This window comes from Podarcis tiliguerta (assembly GCF_965153285.1).
Source record: "Podarcis tiliguerta genome assembly, chromosome: 7".
Taxonomy (NCBI): Eukaryota; Metazoa; Chordata; class Lepidosauria; order Squamata; family Lacertidae; genus Podarcis; species Podarcis tiliguerta.
This window is the reverse complement of record NC_139540.1, coordinates 81,851,648-81,867,229: the sequence shown is the minus strand read 5'-3', so window position 1 is coordinate 81,867,229 and position 15,582 is coordinate 81,851,648. Positions and strand designations below refer to the sequence as shown.

At 46.7% G+C, this 15,582-nt stretch overlaps 1 protein-coding gene across 4 annotated transcripts in view; it reads left to right on the top strand.

Moving 5' to 3' along the window:
- Window positions 1-15,582, top strand: part of VWA8 (von Willebrand factor A domain containing 8) — a 112,294-nt gene that overhangs the window by 20,380 nt on the left and 76,332 nt on the right. For all 4 annotated transcript variants that reach the window (XM_083448528.1, XM_083448527.1, XM_083448526.1 and 1 more), the window contains exons 11-17: window positions 1,721-1,855; window positions 2,431-2,508; window positions 4,271-4,431; window positions 8,619-8,732; window positions 11,031-11,199; window positions 12,419-12,496; window positions 14,568-14,683. In XM_083448528.1, coding sequence (XP_083304654.1) covers window positions 1,721-1,855; window positions 2,431-2,508; window positions 4,271-4,431; window positions 8,619-8,732; window positions 11,031-11,199; window positions 12,419-12,496; window positions 14,568-14,683 — 851 coding nt within the window. The remainder of the gene's footprint in view (window positions 1-1,720; window positions 1,856-2,430; window positions 2,509-4,270; window positions 4,432-8,618; window positions 8,733-11,030; window positions 11,200-12,418; window positions 12,497-14,567; window positions 14,684-15,582) is intronic.

The window sequence follows — 15,582 nt, the reverse complement described above, 5'->3', positions numbered from 1 at the left end:
CATAAAAATCAACAATATGTTGGATTCCTGTAAACTGGGATGCTGACAGACTTGCTTGGGTGTCATGACAAGCTATGGTTATTCTGAAGCAGGAGTGAAAACTTCCAAAATCATAATTGTGGCAGTGCCTGGTGCTTGTGCATGTATGCACAAGCCTCAAGCTTGTTGTGGAGCACCCTTGTAGTGCTAAACCATAGTTTATTGTTTGATGATACAGCAGTCAGTAAGAAAGACTTAAGCTGAGCTATGGATGTAGAAGTACATATGGTTTGTCCATTGTTCAGGAAACCAGTTACCGTATTTTTCGCCCTATAGGACGCATTTTCCCCTCCAAAAATGAAGGGAAAATGTGTGTGCGTCCTATGGGGCGAATGCAGGCTTTCGCTGCACACCGACCCCTCTTGCTCTCCAGGCTTCAGGAGAGCCCCACCGCCAGCCCCACAAACTCGGGGGACAGCGGGAGGCGCAGCGCGCCTTTCCCGCTGTCCCCCGACTTGGTTAGAAGGCTGGCGGGGGGGAGAAGCCTGCTCCTCCCCGTCGCCAGCCCCGCAAACTCGGGGGACAGCGGGAGAGGCACAGCGCACCTTTCCCGCTGCCCCCTGACTTGGTTAGAAGGCTGGTGGGGGGGGGGAGAAGCCTGCTCCTCCCCGTCGCCAGCCCCGCAAACTCGGGGGACAGCGGGAGAGGCGCAGCGCGCCTTTCCCGCTGTCCTCCGACTTGGTTAGAAGGCTGGCGGAGGGCTTCCCCCTCCTCCAGCCCCACAAGCTCCCAGAGCAATGCCAAAGCTGCACGCAGCTTCTGCATTGCTCTGGGTCCCGTTCTGGGGGCTGGCGTCAGGGGAAGCTCAGGCTTCCCCCGCCCCAGCCCCGCGCCCGGGGAAAAAATTTTCCCCCCTTTATCCCCCCCCCCCCCAAATCTAGGTGCGTCCTATGGGCCGGTGCATCCTATAGGGCGAAATATACGGTACATTCACATTATTTGACAGGCAAATGTCAGAATTTGTTTTCTGGAGTGAATGCTTGAGCAAAGCGAGCTATGTGTTGTTAGCATATTACAGATATTAATATTGCACAGTTTGAAGCAAAGGGATGCATGGAAGCAGAGTGCTTTTGGAATGAAGCATTGTCCAGACCCATGAATATTATTCAAAATTTTACTTGCAGAATGTTCTTTAAAATATAACACACAAAAAAGTAAATGATACATCAAAACAGTTTCATATCTTGTGCATATCCAGCACAGGCTCAGCATCTTCTTAGAAATAAAATAAGCTTATAATGAGAGCTGACAAACACTCTCTCTCCCTCTCTCTCTCTCTCTCTCTCTCCCCCCCCCCACACACACACAGGGGGGGGGGCATTGCCTACATTCCACCCTCCATTTTCCCTGGAGCTGTTTTCTCTCCCTTCAGGAGAGTCTTTTACACATCTTTACTCCATAGAGTCTGAAAGAACAAAAGATTCCAGCCACCACCCTCCAAAGATGGCGAATTTGCAACTCAGTACCTTAATCACCTGATCTAAGGTTACTCACTCACATGTTATCTACTAGAGAACTACAGTTAATTATCAATTCAGCTAGAGCTCAGAGATACTTTCTTAGCTTTAATATAGCCCCATGGAAAACCCCCATGTTAAACCTTTTCACCAATACACAGGTATTCACCATTTCTGGGTGAATTAAACCAATTATACTTAACATAGTGCTATCTGTCTTTTAGGTTCCTGCTGGGACTAGGCCACTAAACCTGCATTCTGGGACAGACAATTTCATTAAAACTCCCAGCCATGAACAGCAATTGGCAGAAATGATATTGTCCCACATGGTTAAAGATATCTGTTTGATTGGAGAAAAAGTAAGTGACATAATGTAAAGGTAAAGGTAAAGGGACCCCTGACCGTTAGGTCCAGTTGTGGACGACTCTGGGGTTGCGGTGCTCATCTCGCTTTATTGGCCGAGGGAGCCGGCGTACAGCTTCTGGGTCATGTGGCCAGCATGACTAAGCCACTTCTGGCGAACCAGAGCAGCACATGGAAACTCCGTTTACCTTCCCTCCGGAGTGGTACCTATTTATCTACTTGCACTTTGACGTGCTTTCAAACTGCTAGGTTGGCAGGAGCAGGGACCGAGCAACGGATGCTCACCCTGTCGCGGGGATTCGAACCGCCAACCTTCTGATCAGAAAGCCCTAGGCTCAGTGGTTTAGACCACAGCCCCACCCGCATCCCTAATGTAACTGTACATAGCGCTAAATTTAATGCAGCATCATGATAGACACAAACTTATATCAATTGGTGAGGATGGGGGAACTGCCCATACTAATTTATCACAGACTGGTTTCTATTGTACGCCTCACCTGGAAGTAATTGTTACTTGCTCAGGTTGAACGTACAGCTGCTTCAATCAGCTTGTTCTCCTTTCCCCCTCCAGGGTTGTGGCAAAACAGTTCTTGCTAAGGAATTTGCAGCTACATTAGGGTATAACATAGAACCTGTCATGCTATATCAGGTAAGTTTATTGATACCCCAACCCTTGGCCTCCTAGGCTTGTCACACACTGACCAGAGGGTTGCGTTTGGATTGTCGTTCATCTCTTATGGTGTTACCCTATTCCTTACTAAGGGGGTTGGACCAGGCTATACCATTGCAGATGCCATGCAGTTGAAGTCCCTTCAAGAGTCCCTGCCCTGAGAATTGTAGTCTATTCTCTATGGTTCATAGAATCATAGAGTTGGAAGAGACCACAAGGGCCATTGAGTCCAACCCCCTGCCAAGCAGGAAACACCATCAGAGCACTCCTGACATATGGTTGTCAAGCCTCTGCTTAAAGACCTCCAAAGAAGGAGACTCCACCACACTCCTTGGCAGCAAATTCCACTGTCAAAGAGCTCTTACTGTCAGGAAGTTCTTCCTAATGTTTAGGTGGAATCTTCTTTCTTGTAGTTTGGATCCATTGCTCCGTGTCCGCTTCTCTGGAGCAGCAGAAAACAACCTTTCTCCCTCCTCTATGTGACATCCTTTTATATATTTGAACATGGCTATCATATCACCCCTTAACCTCCTCTTCTCCAGGCTAAACATGCCCAGCTCCCCTAGCCGTTCCTCATAAGGCATCGTTTCCAGGCCTTTGACCATTTTGGTTGCCCTCCTCTGGACACGTTCCAGTTTGTCAGTGTCCTTCTTGAACTGTGGTGCCCAGAACTGGACACAGTACTCCAGGTGAGGTCTGACCAGAGCAGAATACAGTGGCACTATTACTTCCCTTGATCTAGATGCTATACTCCTATTGATGCAGCCCAGAATTGCATTGGCTTTTTTAGCTGCCGCGTCACACTGTTGGCTCATGTGAAGTTTGTGGTCAACCAAGACTCCTAGATCCTTTTCACATGTACTGCTCTCAAGCCATTGCAGATGCCATGCAGTTAAAGTCCCTTCAAGAGTCCCTGCCCTGAGAATTGTAGTCTATCCTCTATGGTTCCTGTGCTGCAGGGATGTTAATTTTTATATAGAAGAATAATGTGAGATCCCACCTGCAGTCTGAGGTGGTATAGCTGAGGCGCTGCAGTGAAAAGTAGGCCATTGATTCTGTGATCTGTTGGCAACTGGAGCTGATTTCATTTTCAAAATAAATCTGCATGTTAATAGTTTAGGTTGCTTTTATGTTTACTTTAAAACAACAAAGTTGGGTTTGTCTTAAGGTGGTCTGGTGCAGCCTACATGTCTTGGCACCATTTTATCACCAGAACCATAAAATATCTGTATGAAGAGTTTAGGGACCAAGTTTCATCAGTGTTCTGATAGCACTCAGCTCTGCTTTTTGGATGGCGTCAGAACCAGGAGAGGCTGTGGGAGCCCTGAACCTGGATAAGGGAAAATAAAATGACATAGTAACACTATCGTACATTGAAGTTGTTTAGAAACCAGTTTTTCTTTTCTACTGCTCTGTTCTTGGTATTGCCCATTAAAGACATGGGTTGATGCCTAGGTAGCAGTGGCAACTAAGTAAGGACAACAGATTACAGAAAAGAGAGGTCAATCCTTAAACTGCACCAGGACTAAAACAGTATTTTGCCTTAATTGGCAACATCCTTTCATTTGAGGCAATGCTTGTTGCCTGTTCTGGAGACAAAGCTGTAGCATGGCTAAAACAATCACGATTCCCTTTTGGATGTGTCGATTAAAGCAAAATATTACAGTGCCAGCAAAATAAATGCTTGGTATTATTGAGACTCACACTAATAGTAGTTTGCTGCTGCTGTTGTTTCTCATAGGATATGACAGCCCGAGATCTACTGCAGCAAAGGTACACTCTCCCTAATGGGGACACTTCCTGGAGACCATCTGCACTTATAACAGCTGCCCTGGAGGGGAAGCTTGTTATTCTCGATGGGATTCACCGTGTCAACCCAGGAACCCTCGCTGTTCTGCAAAGGTCAGTGTGACAGTCCTAGAGGAATAGATCTGTGGGGTGTTAATGAAGGATGCAGCGACCGAGGCTTTAAGAAGTAATAATAATAATAATAATAATTTATTTATACCCCGCCCATCTGGCTGAGTTTCCCCAGCCACCCTGGGCGGCTCCCAATCAAGTGTTAAAAACAGTACAGTGTTAAATATTAAAAACTTCCCTGAACAAGGCTCCCTTCAGATGTCTTTTAAAGATAGGATAGCTGCTTATTTGCTTCACATCTGAAGGGAGGGTGTTCGACAGGGTGGGCGCCACTACCAAGAAGGCCCTCTGTCTGGTAACCTTACTTCTTGCAATGAGGGAACCGCCAGAATGCCCTCGGCGCTGGATGTCAGTGTCCAGGCTGAACGATGGGGATGGAGACGCTCCTTCAGGTATACAGGACCGAGGCTGTTTAGGGCTTTCAAGGTCAGCACCAACACTTTGAATTGTGCTCGGAAACGTACTGGGAGCCAATGCAGATCTCTCAGGACCGGTGTTATGTGGTCCTGGCGGCCACTCCCAGTCACCAGCCTAGCTGCCGCATTCTGGATTAATTGCAGTTTCCGGGTCACCTTCAAAGGTAGCCCACGTAGAGTGCGTTGCAGTAGTCCAAGCGGGAGATAACTAGACCATGCACCACTCTGGTGAGACAGTCTGCGGGCAGGTAGGGTCTTAACCTGCATACCAGGTGGAGCTGGTAGACAGCCACCCTGGACACAGAATTAACCTGCACCTCCATGGACAGCTGTGAGTCCAAAATGACTCCCAGGCTGCGCACCTGGTTCTTCAGGGGCACAGTTACCCCATTCAGAACCAGGGAATTCCCCACCCCCACCCCCTGTCCCCCCAAAACAGTACTTCTGTCTTGTCAGGACAGGTCCACACTCACCGGGGCTTCTGCAGGAGTGTTTCTGGAAGATTCTGACAGTGCTTGTGAAGAGTCACCAATTTGGTGGACCAGTCACGAATTATGGAGTCTGGGCGATATTTTTTCAAGCCAATGGAGCTGTGCAGCCTCGGACACCAGCCCCACAGAGAGCCCCCAGTTCAGGGAAATGTTGTTTCTGCACAAGAACAGCCTGCTTGCAGTCCCACATGCTTCCAAGGCACGATGGGAGCTGCCAGCAAGTGCGAGTTGGCCATAAAAAGGCAGTTCACTCAAAATACTATAAATAAATAGGTTGGCAAAAAAAGGACTGGGGAGCACAGCAGATGTCATGTCTGCCACATAGGTTGGCCTTACACGGCTGATTTGACAAGCAGAATGGCCAGTTCTGAAGAAGGGTGATCTTGATGCAGAATGTGGAGGGAGGGGGCTTTAACTGTTGCCCTGCCGTAGCCCTTTTAAATGGCACTACAGGTGGGGCACAGGATTTAAGCACCTCCCTCCACACAAATGTCTTTCCTATGTACAGTGGTGCCTCGCAAGACGAAAAGAATCCGTTCCGCGAGTCTCTTCGTCTAGAGGATTTTTCGTCTTGCGAAGCAACCCTATTAGCGGATTAGCGCTATTAGCGGTTTAGCGGCTATTAGCGGCTATTAAAGGCTTAAGGGATTAGCGAATTAGCTGCTAAAAGGCTATTAGCGGCTTAGATCAGCTGTTAAGCGGCTTAGCGATCAGCTGTTAAGCGGCTTAGCGAACAGCTGTTAAGTGGCTTAGGGGCTTGGGGAAAAGGGGGTGGGGAGGGGGAAAAAAAACCCCAGGAAGCAAGCCCATAGCAAATTCGTTTTGCGAAGCACCTCCAAAACGGAAAACCCTTTCGTCTAGCGGGTTTTCCGTCTTGCGAGGCATTCGTCTTGCGGGGCACCACTGTATATGCTACATGCCCACATGAGGAATATGAAAACACAGGAAGATTGTGCTTCAGAATTAGGGGCGCTTTAAGTTAAATTAACTGAAAACAGCTTAGGATTTTATTTAAGTTAAGTGATGAATTAATGTGTTTAATTTCACAATGTGAAGATCTAAGGATGTTAATGTTTAAGTTATTTTTTTTTAAAAAAACTGTGATTTAGAAAACCGTTAAAAGGACATGCAATGAAATTCAACCAAGGAGAAGCGAGGAAGTCACTTAACAATGTTAATAAGTGTAATTTTTAATAAGGCTATGATTTATGTTTGTTTGTTCGTTTATAATGTTGTGAAAACCAATAAAAAAAAATTTGGGAAAAACAATTGGGGGCGCAGGTGGCGCTGTGGTCTAAACCACTGAGCCTCTTGGGCTCACCGATCAGAAGGTCGGCGGTTCGAATCCTTGCAACGGGGTGAGCTCCCGTTGCTCGGTCCCAGCTCCTGCCAAGCTAGCAGTTCAAAAGCATGTCCAAGTGCAAGTAGATAAATAGGTACCACTCCGGAGGGAAGGTAAACGCGTTTCCATGCGCTGCTCTGGTTTCGCCAGAAGCGGCTTAGTCATGCTGGCCACATGACCTGGAAAAACTGTCTGTGTACAAACGCCGGCTCCCTCGGCCAGTAAAACAAGGTGAGCACCACAATCCCAGAGTCGTTCATGACTGGGCTTAACTGTCAGGGGTCCTTTACCTTTACCTCCACACAATGGACCTAATCTAGCTCTACTAATCCTACCATGACTGATTTTGTTTTGCTTTTTTAAACTGCCACACAAGGCCAAACCACGTGACAGATGCCACATCCATTTTGGTCCTGAGTTATCGTTAGGTTGCTTAAGTTGTTAAACATGATGGAAAGTGCATGCCTAGGTTTTGCATCTGATGCACACATTGAATGGGAATATATGAATTACATGTAGGAATATTCCACACTGTGACATTTAATTAAGATAAAGGCTGAATCTAGAAACCAGACTGAGCACATACAAAGCGAATTCCATTAGTTGTGGCAGTCCTGGCACATGTCTCCCTATGGTTATCCTGAAGCACAATCTTCCTGTGTTTTCATATTCCTCACGTGGGCATGTAGCATATACACAGGAAAGAATTCTTCCATGGGAAGTCTAAAGTGGCCTCAGGCCATAGCATTAACTCTTTCACTATGAAATGGTTGTTTCATAACTGGAGCTGCTGTCTTCTGAATTTGCTGTCGGTTCCTTACTGCCCCTCTAGACGTCATCATTCTAAATTGTTTCATTAGGGATTGAAACAAGATTTATCTGTGATGGTGATAATAAAGTGTGAAAATAGTGTGCACATTTCTGGTTTAGTTAACACCACTGATTCTGTGAATTTGCCTTCAGTTATATGTTAATATTGCTATGCTTTCCTTTAAATCACATTTTGGAATTTGTACTGGTTCTGTTGTTGTTAACACCTTGGAATTGGGGGGAGGGGGATGGGATATTTTTAGCTCTTATTTTCCCCTAGAGTGCTTGCTCCAGATTTTCAAAGTGCTTTTCCTGTATGGAAGCTTTAAAGAGCAATTTGAAGTTGTCTTTTGAATGAGAAACCCTTGGGCGATGGATGCCTGCGCAGACTGGATGCCTGAACATCTCTGTGTCCTAGCCCACATATTTAATTTTGTTCATTTAAAACGTATGGTTATACTGTTCAATACTACATTCTTTCAAAAGATAGGAGAGCAAAATTATTAGTGACATTATACTTCATGCATAATTTAAAAAGCAAGTGTTAATTCCTTGTCCTAGTTGGATGTTGTCGGTCAGAGTTTTAACTCTGATTCCGAACTTTCGCTGTAAATTGCATCCTTCAGAAAATGTGTTCAGATTGGAAGACGGCCCTCAACTCATAGAATCATAAGAGTTGGAAGAGACCACAAGGGCCATCGAGTCCAACCCCCTGCCAAGCAGGAAACACCATCAGAGCACTCCTGACATATGGTTGTCAAGCCTCTGCTTAAAGACCTCCAAAGAAGGAGACTCCACCACACTCCTTGGCAGCAAATTCCACTGTCGAACAGCTCTTACTGTCAGGAAGTTCTTCCTAATGTTTAGTTGGAAACTTCTTTCTTGTAGTTTGGATCCATTGCTCCGTGTCCGCTTCTCTGGAGCAGCAACTCATTCATGTTCACCTGTAGGTTTGTTTTATGCGTGGATATTTCAACACATGAAGGAATTGCTATGATGGTCAGTGGCAGAAAGGGCAAGCATGAAGAGTTTTCTAATTAACAAGTACTGATTATTAGAACAGAACCTCTAACTTGCTTATTGCCCCCTTTTTTGTAAAATCCTGTGCAGGTTGATTCATGACAGAGACATTACTCTGTATGATGGCACTAGATTGCTCAGGAATGAGAGATATCAGAAGTTGAAAGAAGATCTACAGCTCTCCGATGAGGAACTACAACAAAGGTAGCCTGCTGGGTGGTGGTGGTGATGATGATGATGATGAAGATTAATGTTTGTTTGCCACACATCTGACTGTGTTGTCCCAACCACTCTGGTTGGCTTCCAACAAATTAAAACATCAGACACAGTAAAACGTCAAACATTATCAAACTTCCCTATATAGGGCTGCCTTCAGATGTCCTCTGAAAGTCAGATAGTTGTTTATTTCCTTGACATCTGATGGGAGGGCGTTCCACTGGACAGACGCCACTGCCAAGAAGGCCCTCTGCCTGGTTCCCTGTAACTTCGTTTCTCACAGGGAGGAAACTGCCAGAAGATCCTCGGAGCTGGACCTCAGTGTCTGGGCTGAGCAATGGGGGTGGAGACGCTCCTTCAGGTATTCAGGGCTGAAGCCATTTAGGGCTTTAAAGGTCAGCACCAACACTTTGAATTGTGCTTGGAAACGTACTGGGAGCCTATGTAGATCTTTTGGGTCCAGTGTTATATGGCCCCGGTGGCCACTCCCAGTCACCAGTCTGGCAGCCACATTCCGGATTAGTTGTAGTTTCTGAGTCACCTTCAAATGTAGTTTCACATGTGTTTCAGTAGTCCAAGCAGGAGATAACTAGGGCATGTACCCGGGCAAGACAGTGCACAGGCACATCGGCCGTTGTGTCAGATGAAGCTGATAGACAGCTGCCCTGGACACAATCAGTTTAATCAGTTTATTACGGTCATAGACCAACAGTTTGCTCTGGGCGCAGAAGTTACTTGTGCCTCCACGGACAGCTGTGAGTCCAAAATGACTCCCAGGCTGCGCACTTGGTCCTTTAGGGGGCACAGTTACCCCATTCAGGAACAGGGAATCCCCCACACCTGCCCACCCCCTGTCTCCCAGAACCAGCACTTCTTTCTTGTTGGGATTCAACCTCAGTCTGTTGACTGCCACCCACCCCACAACCGTGAACACCCAGCCCAAACCCTGTGATGATAAAGAAGACGAGTTTGAATTTAATATCCCGCTTTATCACTACCCAAAGGAGTCTCAAAGCGGCTAACAATCTCCTTTCCCTTCCTCCCCCACAACAAACACTCTGTGAGGTGAGTGGGGCTGAGAGACTTCAAAGAAGTGTGACTGGCCCAAGGTCAGCCAGCAGCTGCATGTGAAGGAGCAGGGAATCGAACCCGGTTCACCAGATTACGAGTCTACCACTCTTAACCACTACACCACACTGGCTCTCCAGCGTGATGATACCTGCAGTTTCATATGTTAAAAAGCACGAGGGAGAGGACGGAGCCCTGAGGCACCCCAGAAGTGAGACCCCCCCCACTACTTTCTGGACACTGCCCAGGAGAAAGGAGCGGGACCACTGCATAACAGTGCCATGCTTCATAGAATGCTCTGTGGCCACAAGAAGCACAATAGCTTGTTTAAAATCCTGGGTATTTTCCTTCTCATAACCTTTCCCCTATTTTTTTTCAAATATTAACATCCAGTATGTGTGTTTGTAGCATATTTGCAGTGCATGAGGAGCCATGGACTTGCTGTGATCTGTAGCTAACTGGCAGTGACTCATGAATGTGATGAGGCTGCATATCGCTGAAGCTTTGCACCAGTGGCTCACAGATATTTTTTCTTTTTCTTTTTGAAGGCTACTTGCCCTATTAGTGCAATGCAGCCTGTAAGGGAACTGGCTGCCAGAGTCCCTGAATTTCCTGACACAAGTCATCACACAGAGGGATTGGAATGAATTTCAGAAATGAGCATGTTATCCTGTTTACTAGTGAAAATAAAAGTGTATAAAATAGAAATGCGAAGACAGCTGCCCTACAAAAGCCGTTCTTTCTGTAATAAGCATGGTTGCTTTTCTTCGACATTTGCTGGTTTCCTACATTTTGACAATTGCATATTCATTATTCCCATTTCACATTATTTATTTCAGACGCTTTCTTGTTTGTGTTTTATCAGTCAGGGATTAGCTTTGAGGCTTATGACTTTAAGCTAAAAATAACTGATGTCACCACCAGCATTTTGATCTGAGTGTTTTCAGCAGGCAGTTCTCAGCTTAGTCTTTGAAATACTAGATTTTTTTTCTGACCGCCACTTTCCAAGCAGTGATGTCTAACGTACCATTCTTGTTCAGAATGTTGCCATACTGTGTTGGTCCGACAAAGTGAAAAACCAGAATAATGTAGGCATTGTCGCCTCTTGGACCATGCAGTGAGTGGGAATGCGAAAGCAAAATGAGCTTTTGAGCTGCATTCAGGTGTTCTTCAGGCCTGGGCAAGATGGCACATCTAAAACTTACCATTTTCTCGCAGGTCCATTTTCCCCATTCAACCTTCCTTTAGAATAATTGCCTTAGCAGAGCCACCTGTCATAGGAAGCTCCACGCAGCAATGGCTGGGCCCAGAGCTCTTGACGCTTTTCCTTTTCCATGACATAAAGCCTCTGAACAAGAGTGAAGAAATTAAAGTTATTAAAGGGGTGGTAAGTATTTGCAAAACTTTGCCTTGCTGCTTGGCTTTGGGTGGCCATTCAGGGAGTCCTTTGAATGGCTACCCAATGCCCTTTCTTTCTTTCTCTCCCCCCCCCCTCTCAGCTTTTTGAGATACAGGAGGTGTGCAAGGTGCTGCGCAAATGGTGCTTTTTGAGTTCTGCCCTCTCATTTATACTGTGAAAATGAATAGATCATATATAAACAGAAATACATGCATGGTGTGTATGTGTATTTCATGTATACAAGAGGGATCAGCAACAAAATCTTGCAGTGTGGTGGACAGTGTGGACAGTCTGCTGTCCAGAGTGTCTATCGAATAGGCAAGCAGGCCTGTCTCTTTCCAGATTACTCTCTTCTACTGAGGAGATTTCACCCCTCCCATACCCAAGAATCTCCTGAGCAGTCTGCTGATTCTGCAGAGAGGAGGAGGTGTGTTCTGATATCTACTTATTCTGCTCCAGCACCAAATGAGTGAGTCAGTGAGAGAGTCAGTGAGAGAGTGAGTCGGTCAGTGAGAGAGTCAGTGAGTGAGTCAGTCAGGGAGAGAAAAAGACTGAGTGTTATCTCTGTGTAGATAAGGTCGCTGCAGAAAGCAGCTATAACACTCAGTGCAGTCCAGCATCTCCATTTGTATATAGTTTGTGTAGTACAGTAGCTGTTAGTGAATAAAAGAAGATATTCTTCAGCGCTGTCGTCCGAGTGATTTATGCTCTGCTATACTCTGCTGTGCACGGCTGTCTTCTGGAAGTGAGTTCGGTGCTCACAGCTCTGAGTTGTGAGTCCACAGCACTTAGACCTGTTCCTGTGGGGAAGATGGTCTCTGGAAGTGCCATCCAGCTCGCCTAGCCCAGTCGGGGCTGAAGTGGATGAGTCCAGTTGGTGACACTGGCTCAAGGGCGATGCTGACATCTACTTCCATGGCCTCCTTCCCCATTTGTGGTTCCCCCTTCATGAAACAGGCATTCTCTGCTCTGTGGCTACTGAGCAGGGTTTGTCCTCAGAGATCCCGGGGTTTTTTTGGGGGGGGTGTCTTTCCTCCTAAGTTTATCCACCCTCCATCCCCCACGTTATAGTTCTGTAAACTTTGGGATTTTCCAAGGCTGCTGATGCTTCTCTGTGGAAGATGCCATTTTGGCAATGTCAGCACTCAGATGATGAATGAATTATATAGTGCTAGCCATATTTTATATTTATATTATTTTTTTTCAGGTTCCAAATGTTCCTAGTGCTGCAGTGGAGCAGCTGTTGAAACTAGCACACAAACTCCGCGAGACAAATGATCCCACTGTGAGTCCAACCATTCGAATTTCAATTGTTCCGTTTTGCTTTCCTTCTTCTTTATCGCGTCCTGTGTTTGACTAGAATAACAGCACTGCTGCAAGACCATCAGCAAATGCCCCACTTACCAGCCTAGCAGCTGCATGCAGCACTAGCTGCAGCCTTCAGACTGTCTTCAAGGAGAGTCCCATGTTACAGTAGTCCTGGTGGGAGGTCACCCGAGTATGGACAACTGAAGCTCTTCTGGTCCAGGAACAACCGTAGCTGAGAAGCTGACCTAAGCTGGGCATAAACACCCAGTTCATTCAAGGGGGAAGTGCAGTCATAGAATCATAGAGTTGGAAGAGACCACAAGGGCCATCGAGTCCAACCCCCTGCCAAGCAGGAAACACCATCAGAGCCCTCCTGACATATGGTTGTCAAGCCTCTGCTTAAAGACCTCCAAAGAAGGAGACTCCACCACACTCCTTGGCAGCAAATTCCACTGTCGAACAGCTCTTACTGTCAGGAAGTTCTTCCGAATGTTTAGGTGGAATCTTCTTTCTTGTAGTTTGGATCCATTGCTCCGTGTCCGCTTCTCTGGAGCAGCAGAAAACAACCTTTCTCCCTCCTCTATGTGACATCTCTGTGTCCACAGAAAATCTCTGTGGCCCTTCACATAGATACAGATTTCTGACATACAGTGAGTCTGAAAAGCGGGGCCTCTCCACAGGGATAACGTTTTGAAATTTCAAAATGTCCAGAGGCCTGCACGTCACAAGTGAGTCATAGATCGGACCGAGGGGAGATTCCTACAGATGAATAGTGACAGGACATCTGCAGAAGGATATAAATAGCCCTCTTGTGCTGCGAGTTGAAATGTACGCCTTAGGTATACAATCCTTGTTGGCTCATGCAGCGTCAGGGAGAGAATCTAGCTGCTCACTCCCGCCCCCCCCCATAGGGTTCCAGAGGCATGTTTACCCTTGTGTAAGGCGATAATGACAGGGCATGAACTTGGTTGCTAACCTGTTCAATACACAAATTACTCTTGCTTTTAAACATGACCTATATCTTGAACTTGAATGTCCCTGCCAGATGTTACATTTTCCAGAGTCTCTTTCTGTTCCGTGTAGAAAATGCTCATATAAATAGTTGTAATTTGCTTGCATCTTGTCCATTGGAGAAAAGCAAAGTTTGCTGAGAACAAATGGATGTGAATTTGTGAGCAGTTCTGCTCTACAGTGTTAACTTATATACAGTGATGCCCCGCAAGACGAATGCCTCGCAAGACGGAAAACCCGCTAGATGAAAGGGCTTCGCGCAGGTGTCGGCAAGCCTTGCGCACCGGGGGGAACTCCCCCGGGAGCGCAAGGCTTGCGGGCGGCAGCCTGCAGCGCGGAGCACAGGGCGCCCTCTGGAGGACGCCCTCCGGAGGACGCCCCGTGCTTTGTGCAGGTGTCCGCAGCCTGCCGCCCGGCGCGTGGGGCACCCTGAAGCAGAGCGCCCCTCGCGCCGGGCAGACATCGGCCAGCCCCACGAGCTCGGGGGACAGCGGGGAGGCGCAGCGCTGCCATCCCACTGTTCCCCGACCTAGTTTTGGGGGAGAAATAAAGGGGGGGAAATTCCCTTTATTTCCCCCCCAAAAAAGTAGGTGCGTCCTATGGGACGGAGCGTCCTATGGGACGAAAAATACGGTAATTGTCATCACTGTGAATTTATGGTACAGCGGACGCTCGGGTTGTGAACGTGATCCATGCAGGAGGCACGTTCACAAATCGTCTGTGCACGATTTGGCACTTCTGCGCATGTGCAAAGCGCGATTGCCAAAACCCAGAAGTAACCCATTCCGGTACTTCTGGGTTAGGCGCAGTGCGCAACCCGAAAACACGCAACCTGAAGCATCTGTAACCCAAAGTATGACTGTATTTTTTATTTAAATAGTGGATTTTTTCAAGTTATATAGCACTTAAAGCAGAGACGTGATTGAATTGTGCACTGGTGTCAGTTGCATAACCATGGGCAGCTTGGGATTTAAGCCGTTTTCCTCCTGCGTTACTGATTAAGAAATGGTGAATAAAATTAATTTTACTTTGGCTAGGCTCAGTCATTGGCATCATCCTTGTCTACACGGCAGCTATTGAGAATTTGTCGGCGTCTATCTCAGTACCCAGATGAAAGACTCTATGATGCTGTCAATAAAGCTTGTCTTTCCAGGTATATTTTTGCATTATTATGGTTGTGAATTATTATTATTATTGTGTTTAGTTTAACAACACAAATACATTATTTATTAACAATCTGAAATTTCCAGATATTGCTTTTGATCTTTTTGTTTAACTGAATTCCACTTATGACGATAAAAGGGCAAAGACAGAATTGTTTGTTTGTTTCTTAACTTTATATCCCGTGCTTCCTCTCAGTCAAAGGCAGCAAACACAAAAGTGAGAAAACAATACAATTAAAAATAAAATAAAAGCACATTTAAAACATTTGAAAACATCTAAAAACATGTAATGCAATCAGATAATCTCACAGCTAATAATGTCAGGGTTGCCAGAAAGAGTAGCTGAATAGAGACCTGGGTGTGGAGAGGGCAGCTGAGTGGTACCCAGTGAGGGGCAGCCTGAGCAAGGACCACCCACCTTGGGCCTGCCCATAGAAAGCAAGTTTCCAGGAAGTCTTCTCGTAGTGGGTGAGCTGAGAGTTTGTTTGGGCCCTGGTGGCTGAGAGGGAGGGTGCACCAGAAGGAAATGGAATTGAGATTGATTTAGATATTAGTAACTTTGTTTCTTGGGATGCGGGTGGCGCTGAGCCTAGGGCTTGCTGATCGGAAGGTCGGCGGTTGGAATCCCCGCGACGGGGTGAGCTCCCGTGGCTCGGTCCCTGTTCCTACCCACCAAGCAGTTCGAAAGCACGTTAAAGTGCAAGTAGATAAATAGGTACCAATCCGGCGGGAAGGTAAACGGCGTTTCCATGCGCTGCTCTGGTTCGGCAGAAGCGGCTTAGTCATGCTGGCCACATGACCCGGAAGCTGTACACCGGTTCCCTCGGCCAGTAAAGCGAGATGAGCGCCGCAACCCCAGAGTCGTCCGCGACTGGACCTAATGATCAGG